This window comes from Ochotona princeps, chromosome 6 (assembly GCF_030435755.1).
Source record: "Ochotona princeps isolate mOchPri1 chromosome 6, mOchPri1.hap1, whole genome shotgun sequence".
Lineage (NCBI taxonomy): Eukaryota > Metazoa > Chordata > Mammalia > Lagomorpha > Ochotonidae > Ochotona > Ochotona princeps.
The window spans coordinates 14,043,385-14,070,047 of NC_080837.1; the positions used below are offsets into that span (position 1 = coordinate 14,043,385).

The 26,663-nt window shown below is 53.9% G+C and overlaps 1 protein-coding gene across 1 annotated transcript in view; it reads left to right on the forward strand.

The window, feature by feature from the left end:
• The window catches only part of ITGA11 (integrin subunit alpha 11), a 90,170-nt gene that overhangs the window by 45,676 nt on the left and 17,831 nt on the right, over positions 1-26,663 (forward strand). The window contains exons 8-19 of the mRNA XM_004577948.2: positions 3,724-3,868; positions 4,241-4,406; positions 6,531-6,601; positions 12,747-12,891; positions 13,286-13,434; positions 15,631-15,771; positions 15,957-16,160; positions 17,365-17,495; positions 20,974-21,140; positions 21,903-22,045; positions 23,206-23,316; positions 26,112-26,197. Coding sequence (XP_004578005.2) covers positions 3,724-3,868; positions 4,241-4,406; positions 6,531-6,601; positions 12,747-12,891; positions 13,286-13,434; positions 15,631-15,771; positions 15,957-16,160; positions 17,365-17,495; positions 20,974-21,140; positions 21,903-22,045; positions 23,206-23,316; positions 26,112-26,197 — 1,659 coding nt within the window. The remainder of the gene's footprint in view (positions 1-3,723; positions 3,869-4,240; positions 4,407-6,530; positions 6,602-12,746; positions 12,892-13,285; positions 13,435-15,630; positions 15,772-15,956; positions 16,161-17,364; positions 17,496-20,973; positions 21,141-21,902; positions 22,046-23,205; positions 23,317-26,111; positions 26,198-26,663) is intronic.

The window sequence follows — 26,663 nt, forward strand, 5'->3', positions numbered from 1 at the left end:
CTCGAGGCAGAGGTACTGTTCCTGCCGCTCAGTGCAGGGGCAGCAGGGTCCCCTGCAGGCAGTTACTGGGGATACGGAATGTTTGGGAGATGATTCCTGGCACAGACACTGCATGAAAAAGAACTGGATTCTGTGCAGATAGGATCTCCTGCTGGCATGGCTGCTGTTGACGGAGTATGAAGAACACGGTGACATCCTGCACCTGAAACTGCAGGAAAACGAAGCTAGTTCCTTAAAACTCACACCTCAGCTCATTCAGCCAAGGGTGTCCTGGAGCCAGGCGTTGTCCCCATGGAAGTGCCAGCCTCATTCCTGGAGTATGATTCTTGCCCCAAACAAGGTACCCATCCCCCCCGAAGTTAGCCGGTCTGTTTTTTTTTTTTTTTTAATGATTTATTTATTTGTACTTGAAAAGCAGATTTACAGAGAAAGGAAGAGTCAGAGAGAGGTCTTCCATCTGCTGGTTCACTCCCCAAATGGCTGCAAAAGCAGAATTGCTGATCCAAAGCCAGGAGCCGGGAGCTTCTTCTGGGTCTCTCATTTGGGTGCAGGGACTGAAAGAGTTGGGCCATCTTCGACTGCTTTCCCAGGTCATAAGCAGGGACCTGAATCATGTGAATTAGAACAGCCAGGACTAGAACCGGTGCCCATTTGGGATGCTGGCACTATAGAAAGAGGATTAGTCTGTTGCGTCACTGTGCCAGTCCCCAAAATTAGCCAGTCGTTAAGGCAGTTCCCCAAGAGTTCTTGAGCCAAGGCCTAAGCTCCCAAGAAGACTAAGATCAGAGGCATTTAGACTTTAAATACATGAATTTCACTTCCCTGAATGTGAACTGTGTCACATTCCTGGAGCCCACAGCTAGCTACCTTATCATTCCATCTTAGGCAGGGTGAGTGGATGCCTATAGCAGAATTCCACCGTGTCAGAGGCCTTGAGTAGCAGCATGACTTCATGTGGTCAGAAAATGAAAACTTTCCAACCTCACAGCCCTTTGGGATGAAGTCACTGCCCCATCAGCACCTTACTGCTCGCTTGCTAATAAAGCCATCCTGAGCATTTCCTGGTCCCGGGAAGATTGCTGCCTTCCTAACCCCATCAGACACTGGCTGTCTCGCTATTTTGCCATCTTTGGGGTGAGACCCTTGTGCAACAGCAACCGTGACTTGTGGGTCTCACTGGCTGATACCCCCTCAATTGCAACCCAACCACCTCAGGGCATTAAGGTACGTGGCACAGCAGGTGGTTTGAGTCATTAATGACTCCCAATCCTTGGGGTGGCGATCTTCACTAAGGGGAACCCCAGCCTGCCCAGTTCATGTCCCAAAGGACAGTCAGCGCCTGTTCTCCTCACTGGCTTATAGGACACGGCTGGTTTTTGTTTTTTTGTTTTGTTTCCTGCACCTCTATTGGAGGACTTGAACTTGGTGGGAGAGGACTGGGAGCCTTGATGGTTCAACACAGTCTGAGAGGGGACCTTAGGCAAGTGTTCCTGTTACCCCTAACTCAGAGAGGATGAGCATGGGATGGACGAACCACACAGAGCCTTGTATACCCAGGTCAGGGCACAGGGCTTCCGGGAAACCAGTGGAGTGGGCTAGGTGTGTGCGCTGGGTGTCCGTGCCCCACTCCTGTGCTTGTGGCTGTAGAACACACTGGGAGCGTAACACTCTCATTGCCTTCAGGTACTTGGTCATGTAATGAAGCCACGTTTCTGCTTGACGCAAAGCCATGGTTTGAAATAGAGTGGCGCGAGCCTTCAGCACGTCTTCAGCGAAGGCAAAAGCTGCCTTTCCCCCTGCTCTGCTTTCCTGCCTGGAGTTTCCGTGCTGGGCCTGGCCACTTCAGGGAGGTCACGGAAGTAGCCCGTGTCTGCCAGAGCAGCTGAGTTTTGCCTCTCTCCCCGGGGCCATGCCGAAGCTCAGATCTGCGCTCATCATGCTGACGGTGCCCCTGCAGCCTTCCATCTGCAGTGCATGCTGACACGGAGGGTTTGCCAAAGTCAACACATCGCACAGATCACGGAGCTGCTGGGGGAATGGCAGACGGCTTTTCCCCTCTGCTGGTAGCTTGCACATGTGCCAGACTAACTGGTTCCAGGTGTGGGGAATTCCTCAACATCTGACTCATGCGCAGCAGCTTGAGTTTGCTAAGAGATTCTGCCCGCCCCTCCCTCCAGGAACCAAAGCTCATGGAGTTTCAGTTAGTGGGCCATCCCTTCTGCCTGGCCACCCACCAGTCAGGCCCTTGAGCAATTATGGCAGACCCTCAGAGTAAGGCTTACTTTTAGATCCTGATTGGAAGGTTCCATTTGCTGGGCCAGGCTCTTGGGTATGGCCTGTGTTTTTGAGAACCCCAATGAACAAAAGGAGAAGTATCCACAAACTTATGCAAGACTATAAGGGGCTCACTGGAGGAGGCTGGTTTTACAGAGGAAAGAGGTTGATCGAGGGTTCACTGTTCTAGATCAGGCACATCTCATGGGTCCAGCCTCGGGGGATGCTCTTCATGCCAGTGAAATATCAAGATGGCACAGAGTGTCATATGGCAAAGGACAGCATGACACATCTCAAACAGGAATGGAAGGAGACCAAGTGAGTTCACATTCAAGCCCTTGTAACAACTTTGCCATAAGATGCACTTTGCAGGCCCTGTGCAGTAGCCTAGCGGCTGAAGCCCTCACCTTACATGCACCAGGACTCCATATGGGCACCAGTTCATGTCTTGGCTGCTCCACTTCATCCAGTTCCCTTCTTGTGTCATGGGAAAGCAGTCGAGGACAGCCCAAAGCCTTGGGACTCTACCCACGTAAGAGACCTGGAAGAAGCTCCTGGCTCCTGGTTTTGGATCAGCTCAGCTCTGGCCATTGCAGCCACTTGGGGAGTGACCCAGCAGATGGAAAATCTTTCTATCCTTCTCGCTCTGTAAATCTGCCTTTCCAATTTAACAACAACAAAAAAAAGTATCCAAGGGCATGCACCCCTAAAGACCCAGCAACCTACCACTGGGTCACCTTCAAATGTTCCAGCATATCCCAATAACTCCATCCCAAGAACCAAGCCTTTCAACACCCAGGAGCCCTTAGGGGATGTTGAACACCTAAACTACAGTGGGGCATTGGCCATGGACACACCTGGAGCTGGTGGCTCACTGTCTCAGAACTCTTGACTTCCATGTATTTCTGCAATGCCCTCCAGGAGATCTTAATATGCAGCAGGGTTTTGTTTGTTTTGGTTGAAAGAGAGAGAACTTCCATCTGCTGGTTCACTCACCCAATAGCCATAAGGCCAGGGCTGGGTAGGATGAAACCAAGAACCCAGAACTCCCTCTTAATCTCACATGGGTATCAGGGGTCCAAGGGATTGGGCCTTCTTCTGATGCCTTACCAGGTGTGTAGCACACAGGATTTGAACCCCTGACTTAGCTCTTCTGAAAGTTGCCATCTGCCCCTACAGTTCCCTCCCATGTCCTCCTCCTTCCCTCTGCCTGCCCCGAGCACCCAGGCCAACACCGCAAAGGCAGTTTGAGAGATGAGCAGCTGCAGCATCCATCTAAGCAGCTGCTGAACAAGTAGCCGGGCCTCCTGGTCCAGCCATTGGCACCTGTCGGCTTTCCCAGGGTGAGGGATGCAGCGGGGGCGGGGCTTGGTCCCCGGCTCAGGAGGAGCCAGCTGGAGCTGCTCCACCCTCTCCCTCCAGGGACCTTCTACTGTGTTCTCCTTCCAGGTCAGAGGCCTTCCAGAAGGGCGGAAGGAAAGGGGCCAAGAAAGTGATGATTGTCATTACGGACGGGGAGTCTCATGACAGCCCGGATCTGAAGAAGGTCATCCGGCAAAGCGAGAGGGACAATGTGACCAGATACGCAGTGGCTGTAAGTGCTGCCCTGGCCCGAGAGCTCCAGATGCGCCATGTAGGCCTTGCCATCACCCCCTGGCATGTGTCCAGGCTCCTTCCCCCACCCCTCACATCTTCCGGCATCATTCAGGCTTATCCACAAAAGTTGTGGGATTTTTCTCCTTCATTGCCAGGGATCCTGACAATCAACCAGATGGCTACTCCCATGGCCCTGCCTCACAGAGTTCTTGCTCAACATGGGGGCTGCACAAAGGCACCCCAAGGACCACTCATCTTGCTGCCCAGCCCTGGGCCTGGCCCATCCTGGAGTCAGGACCCAGGGAGGCGAGGCTTGTGGGGCAGTCTGTGTCATGTCCCAGTTATCACCCCTGACCCTGTTCCCTGCCAGGTCCTGGGCTACTACAACCGCAGGGGAATCAATCCAGAAACCTTTCTAAATGAAATCAAATACATTGCCAGCGACCCCGATGACAAGCACTTCTTCAACGTCACTGATGAGGCGGCACTGAAGGACATTGTTGACGCACTGGGGGACAGGATCTTCAGCCTGGAAGGTGAGGGGTGGGTGTGGACAGAGGCTGTGCCAGCCTGGGTTTGCAAATCCCACAGAAAGGCCAGTCCCATGGAGTGCAAAGACTTAGCAAGACCAACCTCATTCCTGCCAGCAAGGCGAGGGGACTTCCATAAGTTCATGGAACATGGAATTAAGATCCAACTTTAGGTCTTGAGGTTAGAATACCTGCCTAACCCCATCAGCGGCTTGTGTGTGAGTCCCAGCTCCCTGCCTGTCCCCAGCTCACGTTCTCTCTCTCTCTCTCTCTTGCTCTCTCTCTCTCTCTCTGCTAAGGCACATTCTGGGAGGCAGCAGCGATGTCCCCCCACACACGCACACACCCCAGCCACACTGACAGCCACGGGGACACCTGGAGTAGGTTCTCGGCTTCCAGAGCCGGCTCCCCTCAAGAGCTGTTGTGGACACTTGGGGAGTGAACAGGCACATGGAGAGTTCACTCTCTGTCTCTCAAACATACACTTGAGTGCCAAAAGCTGTTTTTAAATCCATGCAGCCTTTTGGATGATATAGCCTCCCCCATGAACTTTTTGAAGACTAAATGCTGACAGTGATGCCAGGTGTGAGGCTGGCACCCTTCCCAGCAGCCTGCAAAGGAGGGCTTGCCCATACTCTCCCCATTTTACTGCTAAGTAAACTGAGGCTTAAAGGAATCCATATTCCAGCTTGGGGAGGCAGTGGGATTTGAACTGTGATTGCCAAATGCAGCAAATGAAAACTACAGTTTTGTGGCAGATTTATATAAAAAAAAAACGAGCTGATTGTCCAAAACGCAAATTTAAGCAGATGACCTACAGTTTACCTGGAAGCCCTGGCTGAACCCAGCAGGGTCTGTCCCTGCAGCCCGAGGTGTGCAATCCCTGTATGCCATTGCCTTTCACCCCACCCAAGGCACTCTGGGTATGGGTTCTTCATCTCTCCATCACCCCAGCTGTGTTTTTTTTTTAAGATTTATTTATTTTATTACAGTCAGATATACAGAGAGGAGGAGAGACAGAGAGAAAGATCTTATGTCCGATGATTCACTCCCCAAGTGAGCTGCAACGGCCGGTGCTGTGCCAATCTGAAACTGGGAACCAGGAACCTCTTCCAGGTCTCCCATGCGGAAGCAGGGTCCCAAGGCTTTGGGCTGTCCTCGACTGCTTTCCCAGGCCACAAGCAGGGAACTGGATGGGAAGTGGAGCTGCTGGGATTAGAACCGGCGCCCATATGAGATTCCATGGCGTTCAAGGCGAGGACTTTAGCTGCTAGGCCACACTGCCAGGCCCCCAGCTGTGTTTTTGAGTTGCATTGAGCTCATTTGCACCATAGGGAGCAGTAGTGGGCCCTCCCTCTATTGGACAGATAGGAGGATTATAGCAAGGAATAAGAGGTAGAGCCCTAGAGTCTTAGAAGTTCCCAGTGCATTACAAATGACATCCTGCAGGAAAACGAAAAGAGACACAATGGCCCTGGAGAGCAAGGACAGATGAGGACAGCACACATATGTGCACTGTGGCGCTCAGACCAGAACGGAGGTGCCCTAATCAGTGTATTCCTCCTCAAATTGCTCGCCTTAGGTGATGAGGACATGAGCTCTCACGTGGGGAGACCCCACGGGGGGGGGGAGAGCTTGTCAACACAGCTGGGATTCCTACACAAATCAAGGGTTGCAGGGGAGCTAGGAGCCAGGTTTCCCTCCTACGGGTGGATCTGGTGTGTAGGAACCATCCATTGGTGACTATAATCAAATCTGGTGAATACAAAGCATGAGCAGTGTGGGAAACTCCACTTCCTGCTAGAAATTCATTACTAGCTATTACCATGTGCTCTTTCTTTAGTCCCCTATCCTAACAGTCTTATGGGAGGCCTGATCTGTATTGTAACAGGTCCCAAGCCCTTTCCACAAGTGAGTGCGTGACTCACACCTGGCAGGTGCATGGTTCACCTAGAAAACCAGACTGTGTTGATGCCTCTGCAGGGTGGACAGGAGCGCATCTGTCTCAGGGCCCTTCTTGCCTCCTGAAAATTCTCCACTGCCCCAGGGACACTGGAGGTATGGGCTGACCCCTGGCCGGTGCTGAATGATCAGGCACAGAGCTGACAGCTTTCTGCTCCTCTGTTACAGGCACCAACAAGAACGAAATCTCCTTTGGGCTGGAGATGTCTCAGACGGGTTTTTCCTCACACGTGGTTGAGGTAAGGATCTCCCCCGAGTCTCTCATCTGCATGCACTTGCCTTTCCCAGCCCACTAGGTCAGACATCTGCCTTCTCTGGGCTAGCTCATCCCCTCGACATTCTGGAGATTTCTCTGTGGCCTGAGAGACATTCAGGTCTCCATTCATGTTGTCCCCAGTCCCTATCACAGTTGAATTGGTTACATAGATTACAGACCTCCCCACATCCTCCTGGCAGGTGCATGACACACACCTTACTGTGCAGGGAGGATGCTGGCGGGGACATAGCCTCCCCACACTGGGGGTCCCATTCTAGCCCCTTGAGCATTGTGAAAACAAACAAAAAAAAAGCACATCAAGTGTCAAAATAAAATGCATAATCCCTGATAAAACATAGGCGCCTGGGGCAGCACGTGTGCGGGGACATCTGCTTGGGTCAGTAGATGGTCCAGCCATTCCAGCTGTGCTCAGACAGGTAGCCAGCATGGGTGGTCCCCTGTGGATGCAAGCTCTGCAACAGACTGTAGAGGCCTGATCCCAGAGGGAGAGCACAAGGCGTCCCCAGCATCATGTTGGGTCTGCGGAACCTGCATCTAAGAGTGCAACGCATGAGGTGGGCAAGACCTCACAGAACTACTGGAAGCACAGAGAACGTGAGCCCTGTGAAATGGTTCTATAAAGACAAGAATTAGTGTGTCCACATATGTGGCATGCCCTGGACTGACAGGCGTCCCGTGGGGGGTGTGTGTGTGTGTGTGCTTACACATGCATGCACTGCCTAGGATAGCATCATGGGAGTATGCATAGGCCTCCTACTTTTCCAGTAATATCCCATTGATCCTTTCCAGTCATGCATGACCTTCATCATCCCCTTGACTTTCTGGGCAGGCATCCTTGTTCCCAGCGTACAGACGCAGAAATGAAATCGCAAGAGGGTTAAGTGACCCACTAGTCAGTGAGAGAACTGTTAATCTCACACGTTTCCACCATACCAAGCAGCTCCTCCGTGAGACCCCAGGAGCCTTCGGGGGAAACGGGTGGGCTAAGTCATAGATCCCACACTGGAGCAGAGGGACAGACACACGCACGCCCTGTGGCAGGCAGATGCACGGAAGCAAGAGTCACGCGCTGATTTCCCCAAGTCGCATCTGGATGTGCTCGGGCTGGCTGTCTGGGGACCAACACAGTGTCTGAGGCACTGCCCTGTCGTAGTCATGCGCGGCACCGTCCACCTTTCCAGGCAGCTCCTGCACCCTGAATCTGGCTCAGAAAAGCCCTACAGTGTTGGCAGGTGCTAACAGTTATTCTGCATCAGCCAGTCTTCCCAGTATCTCCTCTGTGCTGGAGAAACCAAGGTGACAGCCCCACCCTCCAGGAGCCCACCACAGTCCACTACAAAAGAGCTGGACACTGAGAAACGAGGGCGTCGTCCATGCAAGTGCATGAGGTGTGGCAATGAAATCAGGTGCTCTGGCAGGATCAGCCCTGTTCTCCTGACTCTGAGTTCAGGGCTGATTAGAAAACACAAGAAGGAAATGCAATTTGACTCAAGGCATCGGGTGTGTGTGTGTGTGTGTGTGTGTGTGTGTGTGTGTGTGAATTGCAGCTAATGGACCAAAGGGAACTGGAAGTAATTTTTTACCACTGGATAAGTCATCTTGCAAACCGTTTGGAACTACATTCCTTGGCTTGGACAGCAGTGAGAAAGAAACTGTAGCTGCCTCCTGGGTGGGAGCATGCCACAGCCCACAAGCCCCTAACAAAGACCCTGATTACGTGAGGAAGCCAACCTGAGCATATGTGTCCCTCACACAACCACACAGACAGAGCACATGGAAAAGAAAGGAGGTCCATGTGGGCTGACAGCCCTGGCCCAAGGTCAAGGGGCACATCTGGCTGTGGCTCTCTGGTTCTCAGAGTCTTGGGCTGGTGCAGAGTATTGATTGGCAAGAGACACAGAGCATGCGTGTGTGTGTGTGTGTGTGTGTGAGAGAGAGAGAGAGAGAGAGAGAGAGAGAGAGAGCATGTGTGGAGTGTGAGTGTTGTGAGTGTGTGATAGAGTTGTATCTGTACAGTGTGAGAATGTGTGCTGTGAATGTGTGTATATGGAGTGAGTGTGTGTGTGTGTGTGTGTGTGTGTGTGTGTGTGTGTCTGGTCTCTCTCCCTCTGCTTCAAAGCCGCCAGCATCCAATCACAAGGCTCCCAGCTCTGAATGTCACCATGGTCAGGTTTAGTGGTACTGAACTCCAACCTGAGTTTCAGCATTCACACCCCAGCAGCCTCTCTTTACCAAGGCAGCATCATGGTCAGACCATTGAGGAAGTCAAGGGTTTAGCCAGGACCAGCGGTGGCCAGGATCTAGGATGCAGGCAGGAGAAGACACTCAAGCAGGCCCCTGAAGGACAAGGGGTCAGCAGGCATGGTGGCAGCAAGTTCTGTGTGTACACAAGGCTTGCAGGAAGCTGGACAAGCAGCAGAGACCAGCCTGGATGCCAGGGACAGCAAGAGGAAACGAGTGTCCTGCCACCTCCTTTGTGTATCCCAAAGTCATTTTTGAGCATCTTCCCATAAAGATATATGTGTGTGTATATATATACACACACATCCTCCCCGGGACCAAGGACTCTCAGTAGGAGGAAAAGACTCTTACTAAACTCCCCCCTTCCTCTAATACTGGGCTCTGTGTGTGTGTGTAGCAATTGTAGAATCTAATGAGACAGGGAAGCTTAGCATGGGCTTTCAGGCATCATGAAAGCTTGACTGTGATCCCGAGCAGCTCCCTCTGGATCCCAGAGCCTGAGCTTGCCCCTCTTTGTGAAGCCAAGCCCTCGCTGACCTGGGCAACTGCTGCTCCACAGATGCACAATGTTCCTGCTTCCCCAATGCCAAAGGGACCCAGCGTGGCCTTTCCCGCATTCCCTGATCCTTCCTTCAAACCTAACGTCTCTATATTCCAAATGACAACCACTTGGATTTTTTTCATTGGCCACAGCGATTGCATTTGAGTCTGAGACTCTTTAATGCTGAAAATTCAAACACAACTCCAACCCCAAGGCTGGAGCAAGGACAGTGCACTTTCCAGCAAGATGCCCAGTGTTTGGGTGGTTTGTCACGCAAGCTGTCTCCCAACCCTCCTCCCTTCACTTCCCTGTCTGCTTCCCACTGGGTAACTGAAGGTATAAGCTGTTACCCAGTCTGCTTAGCTGTTGAATGCTTAAACTCTGCAGTGGTTATCATCTTTCCTAGGAGCTGGTTTCACCGTCTGATTTAGTCGCAACTTGGTCAACCAGGGGCTGGTGTTGTGGCACAGCACCAACAAGCCATGGCGTGCTACACTGGCATCCTGGATCAGAACACCTGTTCAAATCTCAGCTGCAGCTCCCTGTTACTTCCTCTGGGAAGGCAGTGGAAGATGACCCAAGTGCTTGGGCCCCTGCCACCCACATGCGAGGCCCTGGTTGAGCACCTGAAACTCCTGGCTTCAGCCTGATTTAGCCCCAGCCATTGCAGTCATTTGAAGAATGAACCAACAGATGGACAATCTCTCTGTCTCTCTCTCTCTCTCTCCCTTTCCTTCTCTCTCTGTCACTTCATTTCACAGGTAAACCAAATCTTTTTTAAAAAAAGATTTATTTATTTTTATTACAAAGTCAGATATATAGAGAGAGGAGGAGAGACAGAGAGGAAGATCTTCCGTCCGATGATTCACTCCCCAAGTGAGCCGCAACGGGCCAGTGCTGCGCCAATCCGATGCTGGGAACCAGGAACCTCTTCCGGGTCTCCCACGTGGGTGCAGTGTCCCAAAGCTTTGGGCCGTCCTCAACTGCTTTCCCAGGCCACAAGCAGGGAGCTGGATGGGAAGTGGAGCTGCCGGGATTAGAACCGGCGCCCATATGGGATCCCAGGGCGTTCAAGGTGAGGACTTTAGCCGCTAGGCCACGCCGCCGGGCCCTAAATTAAATCTCTGAGAGGAACTGAGCATGATGGTGAACTGGGGGGTGGACAGCTGGAGGCTGGAAATTGATCCTAATGCCTCGGCCCTCCTCCACCTGCTGGCTCATCAGTCAACACTGTCCCCATCCCCTCCCCAGGAGGCAGGGACCTAGCAGCTAAGGGCTAACTCCAGCCTGATCCGATTGCCAACTTCAGGTGGCAGGAATCATTTCTGTTCATTTGAGTTCCCCTAAACCCCACTGTGTGGTCTCAGGCCGTGCCCAGCACTCCACTCCTGGTCACTCTTGATCTAGAGTGAGCAGTCACAGATGAGCAGGTGCCCCCACCCCATACCACCCTATAGCCCCACACTCCCCACCATTTCTCTCAACCGACACAATGAGAGCCTCCTAAGTCTCTCCTGCCCGCTGTCTGCCTGAATGCCTAACGTTCATCATTTCCTTGGGCTTTGTGCTGAGCCAGTAGAAAGCAACCTTGCAGGCCCAGAAGCTTTGCCACCCAGGAGAGCAGAGCCTGCCCTTTGCACGGTGCACCTGCCCCAGAAGGGGTTCTAGGGAACTGGGTCCTGCCTGCTGTGCAGTGCTTCTGGTGATGGACATAGGCACCGTGAGGCCTACTGGGGGGTGTCTCCCCTTCCTCACGTACATACACACTCACGCACACAGGACCTCTGGCCAACTCCATGCCTTGCAAAGTCCAAGAAGAGCCAGAAGGAAAAAATGCTGCCAACCAGGTTCTGTTTGCATTACCTCCCAGTGAGAGGACAGCGCTGCATGGCACCATGTGCTCAGATCGTTCAGCCTCTCTGAACATCAGCCTTCAAGGAATCTCTATGGACTTGAGTCTAAATGACTAGAACTACAAGTGTGGATTTGGAGACCATCCCCTCAGTAAACTCTTAGAGTGGAGGGCCTTCTGAAAATCCTTCCTAACCCTGCCAGGCACCCTCCCTTCCCTCCAGGGGTCACCAGTTCCTGAGACCCCTGAGGTCACCAATGGTGGCCTCTTCCATCATGGCACAGCCCACACTCCCCCATCCTGACTGTCAGAGAAGATTCTCCACTGCCCCTCTTCCTTTCTCCCCAAGAATAAGAGCTACCAGGAGCCAAGTGTTCGCTGGCCACTAGCCATTGAGCTAGAAATGAAGAATGCTAATTCTGATTCGCACAGCAAAGCCATTTTCTCAAAGAGGCTGAAAGAGAGAGAAACAGGTCGGTCACACTTGCACAGCTAGAAACCTTGGAAATGGAGCTAAAACTCAAGAATGCCTGTGTTCAGTTTATGCTCTAACCTCTCAGCGAAAGGTTCTCACCTTTGGGGCTGGGGGCACCCTGTACACCTGTAGGCTGAACAGCTGCATCCTGGTCTCTACCCAGTGGGTACCAGCAGCACCCCACCTGCAGCTGGGACAACCAAAAATGTCACCAGACATTGCCAAACACAATCTAGCGGCAAATCACTCCCCCAGCAGAACCCCTGCCCATCATGGTGTGTCCCCGGTACCAGTTCCTCCTGCCCAGTCTCACCACCAAACAACTTTCAGTTCCTCGCAGCTCTTGCCAGCCTCAGGGTCTTTGCACAAGCCACTTCCTAGCAGGTTCCTGTCCAACTCTTCTGCTGCCTGACCCTGCCTCGCCTTTCAAACATCAGGATAGACATCGCCCCCATGGCTGTCTAAATAAACCCAACTGGGCTTTTTCCTGCTCTCTTTATCACATTCATAAATGGGAGGAGCTGTGTGAGTTCAGAGAGGGCAGGGACAAGATCCGTAGCTGCAAGTGTATGAAGCAGATGCTCAGGGAACCACTGAGAAAACATAATGGGGCTGGAATTTGCACACAGGAAAATGGCTCATGCTGCAGAGAAATGCTCGGGGGTCAAGCGCAGGGGCCCGGCATCCAAGGCTGTCAGAAGAAGGCAAGGAAAGGAGAGAGTTGTTAGAGGAGTTTTGAAACCCAGAGGTATCATACAGGTTGGTCCCCAGAGTTGGAAGGGTTTTTTTTTTTTTTTTTCCTAGAACGTTCTTTTTTTTTTTTTTTCCTAAATTCCTCTCCTTAGGAACAGCCTGACCTATTTTGTGCCGAGGATGGGATGGAACACAGTCTCCTTGGCTCGTTCCAAAGCCAACATTCTGGGCTGGAAGTTAGATCAGTAACTGCCTGGTGGGTAGTTTGGGGAGAGAGCTGACAGGTATCCCTCACTTGATGCCAGGACGGAGTTCTGCTGGGAGCTGTGGGTGCCTACGACTGGAATGGAGCCGTGCTGAAGGAGACGAGCAGTGGGAAAGTCATCCCACACCGTGAGGCCTACTTGAAGGAGTTCCCTGAGGAGCTTAAGAACCACGGTGCATACCTGGGTAAGGGCCCAGATTGAGGGTCGGGGAGGTTGGCAGGTGGCGGATGGGCCAATAGGGTACCTGAGGGAGACAGAGCCTCCAGGCCCACAAGGGCTGGAGTGGGGAGATTGTCTGGTGTGTCCAGGTTGGTAGTTCCTTTCGCAGTCCCACTTGGATCTAACAGCAGAGATAGTAGGTGGGAGGTGGGACAGAAAGTCCTTGCCACCCTTGCTCTGTCTGCTGGTCCCAGGCCCTGACTCTTGCAGACGTCCACAGCTGTCCCTGGGAATTGCACCTGCTTGGCTGGCCCTGACCTCACTTCCATCATAGACCCATCCTCTGCACTGCTGAGCCCCAAACCAGGGGAACCCTGGCAAGGCCTGCCAGAAAACCAACCTGTTTGCTCCTGTGGCAGGATACACAGTGACGTCGGTCGTGTCCTCCAGGCAGGGGCGGGTGTATGTGGCTGGAGCACCCCGGTTCAACCACACAGGCAAAGTCATCCTGTTCACCATGCACAACAACCGGAACCTCACCATCCACCAGGCTCTGCGCGGCGAGCAGGTACGGGCTGGGGAGACAGGAAGGGGAAGTGGCCGACCAAGGGAGAACGGTAGGGGGCGCTGTGGGGGCCTGGGAAGTCACCTCTTCCCTCTCAACAGAAAGGTTCCCCAACCTACAGAAGCCCCCCCTCTCGCTTGGGGGGGCATAAACCTCATTTGTGCCTGATCTGGCCTGCCCCTACCCCAGCATCAGAACACTTTTCCTGGAACTCTTGCCTCAGGGAGAGAAGGGGGTGGTGTTCACCAGACCTCTTCCCTTGCCACCAGCTTCCCTCTGGCCCTGTTCCAAAGTTCAGACTTCCAAGAAATATCTAGGCTATGGCCATCCAACCTGGGCTGCCAGGGTCTGTAGGCATTCAGGAAGGGCAGGCATTCTACCCCTCCCCAGTACCCCCAGCATGGTCCCAGGGCTCACCAAGGCTGCTACACCCACTCCCTCCAACCCCCAATCCTGGGAGGACACACTCCCGATGCCATTGCCCTGTCTGGCGCATGCGGGTTAGCCAACAGCCTGCACTGCTGAGCGGCTATTACTGAACCATCATGAGCCCACCCTGGAAGCCATGATGAGAGTTGGTAGTGAAGAGAAGATGGGAAAATGAGATGCTACATCGAAGCCACCCAGAGAGCAAGGACAAGTGTTGGGGAAGGCCGTGTAGCTTTTGCAAGGTCCTGAGGCAGATTCATGGCTAAGGGCAGGTTATGAACTCGGGCCTTTTGCTGGGACCACACACAGGCCCAGATCTTGGCTCCCCTGGCTGGTATCATGCATGGCCCCCACAGCCCTCACCCTTGAGCCTAAGCTTGTGCTGCACCTGGCCTGCCACCTGATGTCCAGGCTCCAAGTCCCCACTGGCTCCAAGTCCCACCCCTGCACCAAGAGTACCACCAGCCGACATTGGTCTTTGCTGAGTGCAGGATGGACTGGAAGGAAGGAGCTTGGGAAGGAGCAGGTGGGCACAGGTGGTACCTTGGTAGACCCAGGTAGGGCTTGCTGCCTGGCTGCAGGTGGCGGGGGGAGGTGGGAGTCAGGGAGAATTCCTCAGGTTCTGGTGGGATCAGGTCCAGACAGTGCCCTCACCAAGGTAGGCAGTGCCACGGCAAGGCAGGGAGGGACTCAGTCAGGGTAGAGCTGTCCGTCCCTCACCACCTACGGTAGCCCATGGCCTGTTATATACTGGAATACTGGAAGCCAAGTACTTAAGCTGAAGGGATGCTGAGTTAGTGTCCAGAATGACTCTGGGTGGCCTCACCTGGCAGGAGCATGTGAGAGAGACAGCACGCAGGTGGCAGGACAGCAAGGCCATGCACTCCCACAGGAGCTGTCAGTCTCTTCCCAGGCCACACCCTCAAGGACCTGATGATCTTCCCCAGGCCCCGCCACTTAAAGGCCCCAGCACGTCTTAACAGAAGCACATGGGGCACCATCTCCTGATACAGCATCCTCTGGGGTCTCGTAACCACATAATCCTACATCACCATCCCAGACACGAGTCACAAAGGATGTGTGGCATTCAAAGCTGGAAATGGGCAAGTGTTTGGTGCCAAGTCGTCCCCTTGGGACATTGACTGTTTGGAGTACCTGATTAGATATCTGGTTCCCCCGCTTCTGATTCTGCTTCCTGCTAAAGCACACCCCGGGAGACAGCATGTGATGGTTCTAGTACTTGGGTCCCTGCCACCCATGTGGAAAACGTAGACTGCGTTTTAGCTCCCAGCCCCATTCCAGTTCCAGATACTGCAAACATTTGGAGAGTGAATTTTTAAAAAGTTCTCTCTCTGATTTTAAAAAATCTGGTGTATGACCTCAACTTACTAAAATGGAAACATGTATGCACTCAAACAGAAGCAAGGAACTAGAATAAAATACACTAAAACTTTGATGGCAACTATCAGTAACTTTGCTTTTCTTCTTTTTAGTTTGGGGTTTTATTTTATTTCCCTTTTCAGGGGGATCATTTTCATATACGATTTCCAAACAAAACAAGTGGCCCTCTGCCTAATTAGGAAATGGAAAGAAAGAAAGGGGATGACCAAGAGCAGGAGGGAAGAGGGGACAAGGCCAAACTGAAGGTGGACAGGCCCACTCGAGGCAGCAAGGGTCAGCCGCATGTGTCCAGCATCACTTCTGAGTGGAGGGAGGCTTTGGCGCGCTCGGGGCCCGCGTGAGCCCAGCCCTGCACCCCTCTGCCCGCAGATAGGCTCCTACTTCGGCAGTGAGATCACCTCGGTGGACGTCGACGACGACGGGGTGACCGACGTCCTGCTGGTGGGCGCCCCTATGTACTTCAACGAGGGCAGTGAGCAGGGCAAGGTGTATGTCTACAACCTGAAACAGGTACTGTGGGAACAAACTCGGCCACTGTAGGGAGATCAGTGCCCTGTGTCTGCTCTGAGCAGGTGCTGGGGAGATGAGAGGAGAGGAGGATGCTGAGGCCGCAGGTGGTGCAGGTGGGGCAGAAGCGGGGCAGGAGCTCTTTGCCAAAGGCGCACTGAGCCTGTCTTTGGGGCCTGACTTGGCAGAGCCGGTTTGTTTACAACGGGACGCTCAAGGATGGCCACAGCTACCAGAACGCACGATTTGGGGCCTCCATCGCCTCGGTCCGAGACCTCAACCAGGATTCCTACAACGACGTGGTGGTGGGAGCGCCTCTAGAGGACAACCACAAGGGGGCCATCTACGTCTTCCATGGCATCCGGGGCGGCATCCTGAAGAAACCAAAGCAGGTAGGGCTTCCGCAAGTGCCTGTGCGCTCCAGTGAGGTCATGGGACTCAGGGCTGTCCTCTGTGTCCACCCCCAGGAAGGAAACTCCTATCTGTCCTAGAGCCAAGATTCTCTTCTTCTTTTTTCTTGTTAATTTGTTTGGCAAGAGAGAGAGATCTTCCATCTGCAGGTTCACTCTGCAAATGGCCACAACAGCCAGAGCCAAGCCAGGCAGAAGCCGCAGGCTCTGAACCCTGTCTGGTTCTTCCATGTGGGTAGCTAGAATAACCTGTTGCCTCCCAGGCAAATCAGCAGGAAGCTGAATGGGAAGCACAGGAATTGGGGCTGGAACTGGCACTCCAACATAGGTTGGCAGGAGACCCTGAGCTGAGATTTTCCAACACTTGCATTTCCTCTCCAGGACCTTCCTGTCCCCTCCTTCTCCGCCCCCTACTTTGGTGCTTTCTCCCTGCCCACTGACCCTCAAACGATCACCGTGATGAAGATGGATCCCAGGTTCCCATGAGCATTTTGCAGTTGATGGCCAGCAGAAAATGTGTCTCTGGAAATACTTTACCGAGACGTCCCCTGGCTTACCTCAAATCTAACTCATTTCAAGTCCTAGCTCTCCAGGTCCAAGTTCAAGCTCTCCAGGTTCACATTTTATTAGCAAAGCAGCCTAACAGGGCTGGGCACTTAGCATAATGGCTAAAGTGTCACCCGGGACACCTGCATTCCATATTGCAGTGCCTGGCTTCACGTCCCAGCTTTGGCTTCTGGCCAGCTTTCCTGAGGGGCAGCAGCAGGTAATGGCCCCAGGAAGTGACCCAGCCCACACTGTTACAGTCACTCATGGACTAAGCCAACAGATGGAAGATCTCAATCATCTATCCACTTAAATGTATGTCTCTAGATCTCTTGCCTCTGCCTTTCAAATAAACAAAAGTAATGTATTTTTTAAATTTTTAAGGCAGTCTAAACCTAGATGCTTCTAGATTATCTGATGAGTAACAAGCATTTACACTTAATAGGAAACTCCTTTAAGACGTGGTATATTCATTGAAAAGAAGGACCTGACCTGGAGGAATTTTCAGGGGAGGAGACGACGCAGGGCTGGGGGAGCTGGGCTTGGGGGGTCTTCTTAGGTGGTCTCCACAGTCTTTGCCCTGCCTCTCCTGCACGTGTCCACTCCCTGAGCTCGCTCGCTGTCTGTCCCTGGCCTACAGAGAATCGCCGCAGCAGCGCTGGCCACCGATCTCCAGTATTTCGGCTGCAGCATCCACGGGCAACTGGACCTCAATGAAGATGGGCTTGTGGACCTGGCCGTGGGTGCCCTGGGAAATGCCGTGATTCTCTGGTGGGTGCCCCCCACGTTCTTTGACTCTGGGCACCTCTTGGGGGTCATGATAGACCCAGAGTTGCAAGATCAACTTCACATCCTTGTCCCTCTCTTTCGTAACCACCACCATCGGCCTAACTCTTGTTTATCCCGTCCTAATGTCAGTGTTTCCTTTGATGAGGTCCCCATGAATGATCTTAATGTCCAAATCCGCCCCCGACTCCAGGTTCCCAGGACTGTGGATGAGCCTAGTGCCCCGGGGCCCTGTTGGGGTTTGTTGTGATGGCTGTGACCACACTGGTGTTTCCTCTCAGCTTTTCACACTACTCGAAGGGCCAGGCCGAACGTGCTTCTCCCCGCTGGGGAGCAGTGTCTCCTCCAGGTGGAAACGTGCACTTGAGACTGAGTTCTTTCTCCCCAGTGCCCTGACTTCCTGTTGCTTATTCAAGGGCTTATTTTACTTGGTTTTTAAGATTCGTTTATTTTTATTGGAAAGACATATTTACAGAGAAGAAGAGACAGAGAGGAAGATCTTCCATCTGCTGGTTCACTCCCCAAGGGGCCACAATGGCCAGAGCTGAACCAATCCGAAGTCAGGAGCCAGGAGCTTCTTCTGGGTCTCCCACATGGGTCCCAAGGTCTTAGGCCAGCCTGCAGTGTTTTCCCAGGCCACAAACAGGGAGCTGGATGGGAAGTGGAACAGCCAGGACACAAACCAGTACCCATATAGGATCCCAGAGTGTGCAAGGTGAGGATTAGCCAATGAGCCATTGTGCCAGGCCCCAAAACCAACTACTATTTGTGCCAGAAAGAAATGATCATTTGAGCTCTTTGCTGACCTATTTCAATGAGATATCTTGCATCCAAATATGTTACTAAAAGATTTGCAGCATGAGGAAAAGCTCATTCTCACTCCATGGCCTGAACCAAACCAGCCCTATGTGGACCTACATCCTCCCCTTCCCTTTCCTCAGATTGTAATCTTATATAAATGCAATCACATTTTCTATCTAATTTGGAAAAGATGCTACACAGGGAATGGTCATTTGCCGCTTGGGCTGCCCACATCCCGTCTGGACTCAAGTCCCAGCTCTGCTTCTGATCCCATCCTCTTGTTGATGCTCACCCATGGAGTCAGGAGGGACGGTTCATGCTGAGTCCTTGATGTTCATTGGGAGACCCAAGTGGTGTTCCCAGCTCCCAACTTCAGCCCAGCTGCCAAATGCTGCAGGCCTTTAAGAAGCAAACCAGTGGGTTGGTAATCTCTCTCTCTCTCTCTCTCTCTCTCTCTCTCTCTCTGGGTGTGTGTGTGTGTGTGTGTGTGTGTGTGTGTGTGTGTGTGTGTGTTGGCTCTTCAAATGAATAAATAGGTTATTCCTCTTCCACCCAAGTGAGGCATGAAACACGTGTCTTCCCAGGCAGCATGGGCGAAGGTCCTAGAGCATGAGTACTCTGGACCCTGGGGGGCCCTGTGGTCTGGGTGGGGACCATCTCCAGTTGGTTCCTTAGGAAACCCAGGCTGAGGCCAGCGCTTCCATGTGGCATCTGCCAGTGGAGTGAGCCCCGCAGCAGGATGAGGCAGGGAAGAGGGAGAGTAGAGCTGAGCAAGCCGTGCCCACCCCACCCTCAGTTTCTTGCTCAGCATCTCGTCATCTACCCTGAAGCCCCGCAAAACAGTCATCGTGGGGGGCCAACGTAGGCAAACCCCACAGCTGGCTCCTGCAGATTCCTGTTATCTTAGCTGCACCATGTGCTGCTGCCTCACACTTGCAGAGGTGTGCCCTGGCCCTCTGGGTAGTCCTGGGGAAGCCAGGGTCTCCAGGGGTCCAGCCCCACTGGAGTGCAGGCTTGTGTCTGTCTCCTGGGTGGTCTTCTGCCCTGAATACCCTGGCTCTGAGGTGTTTGATGATGGCGGTGGCAGCAACAGTCTGGACTCAGAAGGTATGGTACAGGTGTTCCCTGGGGAGATCCTAGCCAACAGCAAGATAGCTGAGGGTTGAGGGTGGCCATGGCCTAGCAGCTTTTCTATTTTAAAAAATATTTATTTATTCTATTAGTTACTTGAAAGGTAGAGTGGCAAAGAAGGGAAGCTTCCATCCACTAATTCACTCCTGAATATCCACAATAGCCTGGGCTGAAGCCAGAAGCCTGGAACTCCATCTGGGTGGCAGGGATTCAAGTCCTTGAGCCACCATCTGCTGTTTCCTGGTGTGTTAGCAGGGAGCTAGATTAGAAGCTGAGCTGCTGGGACCTGGAAGCAGGCTTGTAGTATGAGATGCTGGCATCCCAAGCAGCAGTCTAACCCTGCTGCTCCACAACGCTAACTCCTGGCAGCCCTTTAGAATGACACCTAAACTCATAATAAGAAACAGGCACCCCAGATTTCAATCACCCAAGAAAGACTAGCCCATTTCTCACCTTTGCTGTTGAGGCCTCCATGCTACCTAATCAGAGAAAGAAAGCATGGGCCAACACCATGCTGGGTATTACTGCATCATAGGAGTGGCCAGCGGCGGGCGGGAGTAGAGGGGCTTGAAAATCTCTCTGCCCAGGCTCTTTCAGCCACCCGAATGAAGCAGGATTCTGCAGGAGGGACCTGGCTACAGCAAGTTTTTTGTTTTTAAAGTTCTCCAGGTGGTTCCAAAGGGCAGCCACGTTCAAGAACCACAGCCGCAATTTGTTGCGTCTACATGACAGTTTCCATCATCGGAGCTCATCCTCACTCTCTTCCTTTGATTCTCACACCAGAGAGGGGATGTGAGCTGGGACAGAGCAGGAAGTGTGGGGGGAATAGGTGACCCAAGGGCCAGTGAGGACCAACAGAGGCACGCCACCGTTCCCCACATGGTGCAGGCAGTGGATGGCGCTCTTGTGTCTTGGAAGCGTAGAAATGGGTGTGGCCATCCCCGTTGAGACTCTGACACACCTGAGTCCCCCTAGCCTACTTCTTGGGACACACGTGCACCCTTGGAGGAAGCCAAAAGTTCCCTTTCAGGATCCTGTTCAGTCAAGACCCAGATGAGAGCAAGTGTGTGTCTGTTTGGGCGCGACAGTGGCGCCAAGCCGCTACTGTGCTTCTGTGATGGCTCCCCTGGAAGCTACAGCACTTGGCTCTTCGGAGCAGTTCCAGCACCGTGCCAGCAGCCTCACTGTAGAGCATGGCAGGTGCAGAAACTGCGCCACCTGCTGGTTCACGACCTGCCTTGCGGCACATTGAGGTAGCACTGGTTTCAAGTGTGCCAGGTAGTGGCATCCTTTGGCTTCAGCGCAGCTATCTAGATGTGTCTGAGGTTTCTCCTGAGCAGGGGATCATTGCGGGGGGAAGTCAGCAAGCAGGGGCAGCCCCCAGGGGCTAGCAGGCTGCTGGGCCCCCATCCACTCACACTCCTTTTTGCCCAATCCAGGGCCCCACCCCACCTTCCCGAGGTAGTTTTGCAGACCCCGCCCCTGTCTGGCTCCTGTGGCCTCACCCTGCTCCCTGGCCCTTCTCCCACAGGTCCCGGCCCGTGGTTCAGATCAATGCCAGCCTGCGCTTCGAGCCTTCCAAGATCAACATCTTCCACAAGGACTGCAAGCGCAACGGCAGAGACGCCACCTGCCTAGCCGCCTTCCTGTGTTTCACACCCGTCTTCCTGGCACCCCATTTTGAAACAGCAACTGTTGGTAATCCAGCCCCCCAACCCCACCCGGCACACTCCACACTAGCCTGCTCCCAACTCCAGGGCAGGAGCACTGTGTCACATCCCTCACCCCCACCCTTAATGTGGGTTCTCAGGGCCAGGTCACACCTGTAGACGCCTTTGCTGGCTGTCAGCTGCCCTGTGCATGCGCTGAGATCAAAGGTAAATCGTTGGGGGCAGCTGTGAGCAGGACTGAATGCCCCGGGAGAGGGAAGAGTCAGAACTAAAGGTTATGGAGCAGCCTGGAAACTCAGCCATGAACTTGATGCAGGGAAAAGCTGAGAGCTAGCAACTGAGACCTCTGCTCAAATATATGAGTTGGCTGAGCCCGCACCAGCTGGGGCTAGAGCCAGGTACCTGCTGACTGGAGCTGGGACCAACCCAGCACGGGATCCCAGGGCTGAGGCCAACACAGGCAAGGTGGAGACAAGGGTAGGAGTGTGTGGGAGGGTAACTTGAGGGATTCATTCGGGTGCCACCCCGGCCCCTGCTCCACCTCCCCTCATCCTCCCTGCTGTCCCCACGCCCCATCCCTCCCCTCTACCACCATTTCCTCTCCCTCTGCCTCCCCTTTCTGCTCTTTCCCTTTTCGTTCTTTCCCTTTTCTCGCAGAAGCTCTCCCCTGGCCAGCCTGTGGGCTACCTGGAGGAGACAGCCTTCTTTTAGGAGGCTCTCTTATAAGGAAAAATGGTCTCAGGTGGGACTGAGTCTCCACCTGCCTGTCTGGCCCCACCCCCTCCTGCAGGCATCAGGTACAATGCCACCATGGATGAGAGGCGGTATACACCACGCGCTCACCTGGATGACGGCGGTGACCGCTTCACCAACCTGGCTGTCCTGCTGTCCACGGGCCAAGAGCACTGCCAGCGGATTAACTTTCACGTCCTGGTGAGTCGGGCTGCCCTGGCTCCACAAGGGACCTGAAACTGGCAGGGGCAGGAAGGGAGGCAGGACAACAGCCGCGGTGGGAGAGGCGAGGACCCCAGGGTACCAGCAGACCCAGGAGGCCAGCCAAGGGTAGAGTGTAGGCCTTGGACATACCCCCACCACTTCTCCGTCCCTCTCCCCTAAAGTTCCCTAGCCCCCAGTGCAGGTGTTCAGGGCTTCCTTAGCAGGGGGTGAAATGCCCTAGGGAGATGTGCTTGGTAAGGGCTTGGCAGCTAGAGCTGGGGTCAGCCAGCAGGGACTGAGTCCCTCAGGAGAGGCTAAATGGGCATCAACAGGAAACAAGTGCTTGTTCAGGTAGGCTGAGGTCTGGACAAGTCAGAGAGGAGGGGAAGGGAGGGGAGGAGCAGAGCGGGGGCCAGCCGAGTAGCCAGGGGAAGCAGGGCTGTCCTAGTGGGATGGTGGCTTCTTGGATGGGCAAGGGAGAAGGTGGAACATGTGTCTCCCCCCCAGAATCTCCAAATACCCAGGCAGCAGCCGCAATCGGGCATTCAAAGCTCCCCACACCAGCCCCAGGGAGAGATTATGTCGCCTGGCCCTCTGACACCTGTGCATGGCCCTGGGGCTCTGAGCATCCTTAGTACCCAGGCATGTTGGAAATACACATTTCCTAGCCCCATCTCAGACTTACTGACCAGGCCAGGGGAAGCCCCAGGCCATTCTGATGACCCCCACTTCGAAGCAGAAACCACTGGGGTTCCCAGGTTTCTCCGTTTGCCATCTGCACCTAGGGCCTGTCCAAATTGCCCAGTGTTGTCTGTGGGCTCTCATTCCTGACTCTACTGCTGACACACCCCTATCACAGTGACAGCATTGCACTGTACAGAGGACAGCTTGGCAGGTGGGTGGGGCAATGCAGGGACAGTCAGGTGTGGCAGGGACAGTGGTGCCCACTTGCTGAAGACCTAGGCGTGGGACAGCAGGAACCCTGCCCTAGAGGATAAGCAGGAGGTTGACCAGAAGCTGAGCCACCGGCCCCTTTCCACAAAGCTCCCTCTGCACTTGTGGTCCCCCACTGTGAGCTCCCTCCACCAGGGGCCCCCAGAACAGCTGCCCGTTGGGCTCAGGAAGGTGCGCTCTGCTCTCTCACCACCCTCCCCCAGGACACCGCTGACTACGTGAAGCCCGTGACCTTCTGGGTGGAGTATTCCCTAGAGGATACAGACCAAGGCCCCATGCTGGACGACGGCTGGCCCACTACCCTCAGAGTCTCGGTACTCCCTGGCAAGGAAAAACCGCTCCCTCCCTCCTCCTCTCTGTCCCACCTCACCGCCCCCTGCTTCACTTCCCCATCACATCCCCTGCTCCACACCTTGTCCTCTGCACCTGCTGAGGGTTAAGCCCAGCCACCCCAGGAGAGACAGAAAGACCAGGTTTCCTTCTGTCAGGCCTTCCCCATCTCCCCAGCTCAGGGGAACCTGGCATGGAAAGAGACAGGGAATCCAGGACCCTGACCCAAACTACCCGGTCGTCGCTGTCTAACAGAGGAGGGTGTGAGGGCTAGGAGTGACTCCACTCACTCACAGCCTGGTCCTCCCCCAGCTGCCCTGGCTAGCTCCCAAGTAGTCCCCAAAGAAGTGGTGGTTTTATTTTTTTCAATTTTGTTTCCTTTCTCTAAAAGACAGAGAGAAACATGAAGAGAGATCTTCATCCCACTGCTTTATGCCCCAAAAGGTGCAACACACCATAGCCAGGGCTGGGCCAAGTTCAAGTGAGAAGCCAGAGGCTCCATCCAGGTCTCCCTTTTGGCTGGCAGGGACCTGGTTATTTAAGCCACCATGATGTGCACTGGCAGAAAGCTGGACGGGAAACAGAGGAGCAAGGACTCAAACTAAAGTCTCCAATATGGGAAGCAGGTGTCCTGGAAGAAACCTAGCCATTGCACCCCACACACTCACTCCTAAAAGTGGCTCTTGGACAGCTTATTGGCTGCCACCCCATCCCCCGACTATGTGACCTTGTCCCTGGCCTTGGGAGTGCCCAGATTCCTTGGCGTCTCTCCCTCAAATGTTCCTGTACCTGCAGCTTGGCACAAAGTCATGATGTGCTGGGAAGGCAGGCAGATCTCACGCCTGAGGCCTCAGGACTTCCAGAAGACTTGAAAGCACAGCAGCTCCCTCTGGAGCCAGAGCCCAACTAGCAGGTGGCGCTCTGTCTTAGCTTGCTTCTGGGACTTCCTGACTTCCTGGCCTCTCCCGCATCCCGTGCAAGTTCTTTCAGCCCCCCCTTTCTCATTCTCATCCTGATTTCTCCTCACCCCTCCCACACTCCACCATCAAACTCTTGTCCATCACACCCGCTACTGACCGAGTCAACATGGCTGCACTGGCAAAGCCGGACTGCCCTTAGGGAGCTAGGAGCCAGCTGAATTTCTGGGTAGTCACCTATCAGCAGAATCTTTGCTCACTCTTCCAGAGTCCCATTTAGTGGCTGCTAGTGCCTGGTTCTGTCCCAAGCACCGTAGCACCTGGGCCCCTGAGAAATGAGCCTGTGGCTCACACGGTTTTCAGACCTCTTTGGCCAGGTGTAGGATAACTAGGGGCTGTTCCACTGGGCACCTAAACATCCCCAGACAACCCTGAGCTCTGTCCCCACAGCACCATCCCACACAACATTGTACCTGCTTCTGTCTGCAAATCCGCCTGGTGACAGGTAGGCCTGAGGGACACAGGAGTGCACGGGCCTTGGGAAAAAGGCCATGCATTCCCTATGCATGAACTTGGTGACCCTTGTGCCCCTCCCAAGGTTTGCCCTGCGTTCTTGGGAATAATGATGGTACTGCCCCTCAGCACCAAGATTGGATACCCAGGAACCTGCGGGGACATCTCACCCAAGACAGGCCATAGGCACCTCTAACTCAGTGTACTCCAAACATAAATCCCCAGCTGATCCCCTGCATGTGTGCCTGAATGGTAGGACCACGCTTCCAGATACCTAGAAAAGACAGGCAAGGAGGGGGCAGGGTGCAGAATGGGCCATTTTTTGGCACAGCAGGTTGAACCACCCCTTGTGATGCCAGCATCCCATATCAGAGCACCTGCTCCAGTCCTGGCTATTCTGCTTACCATGCAGCTCCCTGCAAATGTACCTGGGAAGGCAGTGGAGCCTGGGTGACCTGGGAGCCCCAGATGGAGTTCCTGGCTCCTGGCTTCAACCTGGTCCAGACCTGGCTATTGTGGCCATTTGGGAAGTAAAGCAGAAGATGAATGATCACTGTCTGTCTGTCTATCCATCCATCTATCTCTGTGACTCTGCCTTTCAAATAAATAAATAAATAAATATGAAATTTTAAAAAGAAAAAGAAATTCAGAGGGTCGATGGTTAGCCTACTAGCTCAGAAGTCCACATCCCACACAGAGTGCCCGGGTTCGATTCCACAGGCCCCTAGCTTCAGCCTCCTGAAAAGACAGATTCTGTGGGGCAACAGTGATGGCTCAAATGATTGGGTTCCTCCCATCCACGTGGGAGAGCTAGAGTGAACAGTTCCTGCTCCCAGTTTCAGACCCTTCCAGCCCAGCCTCCTACAGCAGCCAGGGGAGCCTCCAGTGTGTGTGTGTGGCAGGACCCACCCTTGCCTTGTGCCTTTGGGAACTCCTGTCAGTTCCAAGACCCAAGGCCCCACCCATTTCTCTATTTCCTCCATCCCAATCTGTCTCACCAGAATTTGCCGTGCACAGCCCCTCCTCACCCCCCACCCCCTGTCTGCCCAGACAGCTCACCCATCCTTCAATACCTATCACCAACTTAAATCTGCTCTGCCACCCACTGGCCAGAACAGCCACCTGCCCCCTTGACTCCTACCCCTTATGTCTCCTCTGCCTCTCTTGGTTCTGTGCACATTTCATACCGTGTTTATTTACATGGTGCTGTGCGATAGGTACAGCAGGGGGCTTTTCTGGTGGGGTGGATGGAGCCGTTGCTGTGCCACGGGCTCGAGGGTCAGGTGGGAAAGGCAGCTGCTGGCAGCCTCAGCCCTGGCCAGCCTCACAGCCAGCTCTCCTCGGCACAGGTGCCTTTCTGGAATGGCTGCAATGAGGATGAGCACTGCGTCCCTGACCTGGTGCTGGACGCCCGCAGCGATCTGCCCACAGCCATGTGAGTCGGCACCTGTCCTTCTGCCCCGACTCCAGCCTTGCCAGCAGCTCTGGGGGCTCCTGAGTTGTTTCCTGCACACACCTTCCCCTTAGGCAGTGGGGATCAAACACTGAACTCCTAGTTAAGGCTCTTCTTCCCATCCTGTGTGACCCCCAGTGAATCCCTGGCCCTCTCTGGGCATCCGTAAAGTTAACACTGTTACTCTAGTCCAATCCCCTCCAACGCTGTTTGGAAAGCAGATAGATTCTTTGGAGCCTGTGCTCCCAGCTGGCTAGCAGGTAGAAATGGGGACCCACAGTCCTGGGTGTTCATCCTCCACACCAGACTGGGCAACCCCTGGGGTCCTATGTCTAAAACCCAAGGCTTTCCAATCCTTCTGATGGAAACATGCAGAGGATGTAAGCTGGGGACCCACGGTCCATGGAAGAAATAAACTCACCCATGAGGAAAAAAGAACAAGCAATAC